Source organism: Cyphomyrmex costatus, unplaced genomic scaffold, assembly GCF_001594065.2.
Source record: "Cyphomyrmex costatus isolate MS0001 unplaced genomic scaffold, Ccosl1.0 scaffold490, whole genome shotgun sequence".
Classification (NCBI taxonomy): Eukaryota; Metazoa; Arthropoda; class Insecta; order Hymenoptera; family Formicidae; genus Cyphomyrmex; species Cyphomyrmex costatus.
This window is the reverse complement of record NW_017279183.1, coordinates 28,904-33,042: the sequence shown is the minus strand read 5'-3', so window position 1 is coordinate 33,042 and position 4,139 is coordinate 28,904. Positions and strand designations below refer to the sequence as shown.

The 4,139-nt window shown below is 31.3% G+C and overlaps 1 protein-coding gene across 1 annotated transcript; it reads right to left on the bottom strand.

Moving 5' to 3' along the window:
- Positions 1-3,272: 3,272 nt before the first annotated feature.
- LOC108778142 (uncharacterized) lies at positions 3,273-3,656 on the bottom strand. Its single transcript, XM_018545242.1, has one exon. The coding sequence runs from the start codon at positions 3,654-3,656 to the stop codon at positions 3,273-3,275; it is 384 nt and encodes a 127-aa protein (XP_018400744.1).
- Between the last annotated feature and the right edge of the window lie 483 nt (positions 3,657-4,139).

Genomic DNA, 4,139 nt, shown 5'->3' with positions numbered 1-4,139 from the left:
GTATTGGCATTACAACAGGGTGATGAATATCTACATTTTCAAAATTTGAAATAGTAGTACTAGTTTCAGCTTGTTCATTTACTATGGATGGTAATTGCAAAGTTGGAAGTGCACAATCTTTCAAATTTCGCCGTGCTGCATAGCTTACAATACAATCGTCAGAAAAATGTAATGTACAAATCCTCAAGTTATTTAATGTTTGTGAGGATGCATCTATAATAGAAAGATATATTCATATAAATTTGTATATAATTATATATAATATAAAAATATGAAGATATATATTAATACTATTCAAGATTTATAATTTGACTAATATATTGTTTTGATTTACATATTCATGTTTATTACTATCCTTTTTCTTTTTACTACCATATACATATAAGAAAAAAGGAAGCAATAGATATAAATACCAATGCATATAAAGCCAGTATCCAGAATTACCAAAAATTATAAATCTTGGACAGTAAACATAATGGCTGCATTCAGTAGAAAAAACAGCTTTGCAAAATTCTTTAATATATTATTGATTCTGCGCTTAGTTAATCACTGGATCTAAATGTATAAACCAATCATATTAAGAATTTTGCGATAATTGTTTTTTCTGTTGAATATAGCTAAATATTAAATATTCTGTACAATTATATTCTTGTAAGATGTTTTGATCAATTTATATACATATTAATAATTATAAATACTTTTATGAGAATACTTTATAAATATTTAAAAATACACATTAATTCTTTTATTAAACTTACTAATTAAATCAGTTCGTTTAATTGCTTCTAACCAAATTTTTGCTTTTTGTAAATTTTTAGGAAGTCTATGTGACGGAATAAATTTTATATCAGATTTACACTGAGGCACACAGCATTTTCGTACCATCTTAACCTGTTTACTTAACAAAAAGGTAAATGTTAAAAAGAACCCGCTCAGCTCAAATTCTGATAAAAATACACTTATTCGACGCGTTTTTGTACGAAATAAACGAATCTGGCAGACAAAATTAGTGTCGCTGTGTCCCATGAACCGAGATATTAAGCGTTAAAGTTGACGACTATTCAGGTTAGGAAATCTGTCACAGTCGTGAAATACTACGTTACAAGCATGCGCTTCTTCTTCTTCTTCTTTGTATTCTTATTGGCCATGTAGCCGCTCCAACGGCAATCGTCAAGGCCAGTAACAAAAGTCGTAATGTGTAAACGAAACAAAGTCGTAATATGTAAACGAAGAATGATGCAATGCCCGCGAAAAATGGCGAAGCCCGAACGAACACAGGGCGCCTGCGATTGCAACGTCGTCACGCCACTCTAACGCGCGTCCGGACGGACGAACGAGCCGAGCCAAACGCGGACACACATCAGTAAGGAAATTCAAGGCATGGTCAAAGTCGGCAACACTTTCTCAAAAATATACAAAAAACGAACACCCGAACCGAGACGCGTCCGCACCGGTCGGGTGGTTCAACGGAACTTACAAGCATGCGCTGCGATTATATTTTCAACTTTATGGTCATGTGCGCATGCGTTTTAAGTACACAAAGAATGCTTTTATGGCCGGTATTTAAGCGATCGATTAAATTACTTATAATTTATAGTAAAGAAAAAACTTGATATGCTCGGGTTGCATTAATACAATGTTCCAGAATTAGTGTTTCGATCTTCTCAAGAATTTTTTCTCTTGAAAAATTTTCGAAAAAAATTTTAATTTCTTAAGAAATTATATTATTATTTCTCAAAAATTCAAAAATCATGTTCCGAATTAGGTACACTTAAGTTCATGGGATCATTAGACTATCTTCTGGCGATAATGACTGTGCAATAATAATTCTGATAAAAATGTCAATGCCATAAAAACATTAATTAATGAAAATTAAGAATTGTTAAATTATGTTGTTCTTTCATTATTTACAATTTTACGAAATTTTTCGAGAAATCTTGAAAAATCAAACTTCTCTTTCTCGAGAAATGAAAAATGTTGAGAAATCAAAAACACTATCCAGAATCAATATGTTTTCATAGTGTGGAAATTATTTGCAATATCAATTAATAAAAAGGAAATTTGATATATCGTATTATTACATTCAACATAATGAGTTGTCGATTTATAATTATTTTGTGAATGTTAATGTATGTACGATATGATATAAAAACAGTTAATGTATATAAAAAGAGCGAGTGGATATATTTATATTATAGAATAATCAAAGTTATGTATTTTTAGAAGAATTCTAAACAAGTTGGTGTTTTGCCAAGACATTTTATCTACAATTTTTATTTGAATATTTGTTTCATACATTGTAATTTTCGATCGAATGCTGTTTAATATTTTATAATTAAAAAAAAGGATTCACATTTATTGAAATTTACGTAGGCGCATATATTTCTTATATCGTCTATGCGCCTAAATCCAAAATTAATAAATTCAAATTTTTTTAAAAATTAAACAGCATTTGATCGAATTTCATTAAAATAACTTACAATGTGTAAAGCAAAGGTGGAAATTAAAATTGTAAAATAAAATGAATTAAAAATATTTTTTTTATGGTCTCAAGTTTAAAAAAGACAACAATTGAAAATATTAATAAATTCATAAGTCTTTTTTTAGAATTATTAAATATTTATTGTTCTCTTTTTTTAACTTTCCTGTTTATATGTATATAGCACAATATTTAAAAAACTCATTTCATTTCTTTTGACAATTGTAATAAAAAACCTTACATTCGTAAAAAGGTATATAATTGGCTTCTGAACGAAAGTAATAGTGAGGTCATAAAAAAAGATGTCTTTAATTTTTTGTAGATGTTTTACACAATGATAATAAGTTAATTAATTTACGAGATTTCAGAACAAATATTAGGTAACTCCGTTATATATATGTCATACCTAACAAAAACTTAATTTATTAAGCATTATATGCTATATTTAAGGTAAATAAACTATATATCAGTAAAAACTGTGTACTGTCTAATACTACTATAAGTAGTAGTAGTAATAAATGAATGCAGGTGGGCTTAACTAGCCTTCTAACGCGACCTAGATACATGAGGTTCCATTGTCGCTCCCTGCTTGTTCCGTAGGTCATTCAGTTGAGCCCAGCCTCGTGTCACTTACTTATTAAAGACTTATTAAACTGCTAACCTTCGCATTTTCTAGATCCTTGGGTGTCATAAATATATGTTCCCAGGATTTGTATCTTTTACAAGCGAGTGCAGGGCATCGGCACAGTAAGTGCAGGTTGTCCTCGCCTTCTTCTCTGCATAGCCAGCATTCTTACTGCTCCGCTAGTCCTAGGTTGAATAGATGTGCTCTGAGGGGCAAGTGTCCTGTCAGGAGGCCTATACCGCTCCTCAGTTTTGCTTTTCCCATTGCCAGCAATTCTCTAGTTCTTGCTGGTTTTGGAAGTTTCATGAGTTGTTTGGCTCGTTTACAGCTCTCTGTCCTCTTCCAGGAGTTCGAGTGCTCCCGTTCAAGCCACTCTTTGATCGTTTTTGTTCCTGCTGAAAATGGGACCCCGACGATCCGTTCAGCCGGGACCTTTTCGGTGCCCAGCTTTGCCAGCTCGTCCGCTCTCTCATTTCCAGGTATACCCTGATGTCCAGGGACCCATACTAGGGTTACCTGGTTTGTTACCCCTAGCGTTGTGAGTGCTTGCATACAGTTCCATACCACAGATGATTCTGTGGAGGTTCTTGCAAGTGCTTCGATAGCTGCTCTGCTATCAGTGTAAATATGTATTTGTTTCCTGCAATACTACTATAAATTACTACTAAAAAAATATTAGAAATCCGAAATAATTATTTTTCATATTAAAGAAAAAACTTTTAAACCCATGCATTGTATTTCTGCTATATCCTATAAGGATGGGATGTGCGGCTACTTATAGAGGGGAGGGGAAAATATTCAGCTTATAAAAAATTTACAAATAATGCTTATAAATAAGACGTAAAATAGTATAATAATTTATAAAATGTGTTTACAAATTATAATTAATGTGAATAAGAACAATAAATATGTATATAAAGTAATAGATAATAATTACAATTTTCCTACATATAGGTATTACAAGTGTTATGACTTAAGGTACGTATTTTAATGCGTTTATTGCATTTAGTGCATTGAATTCAATCTATGTGCTTT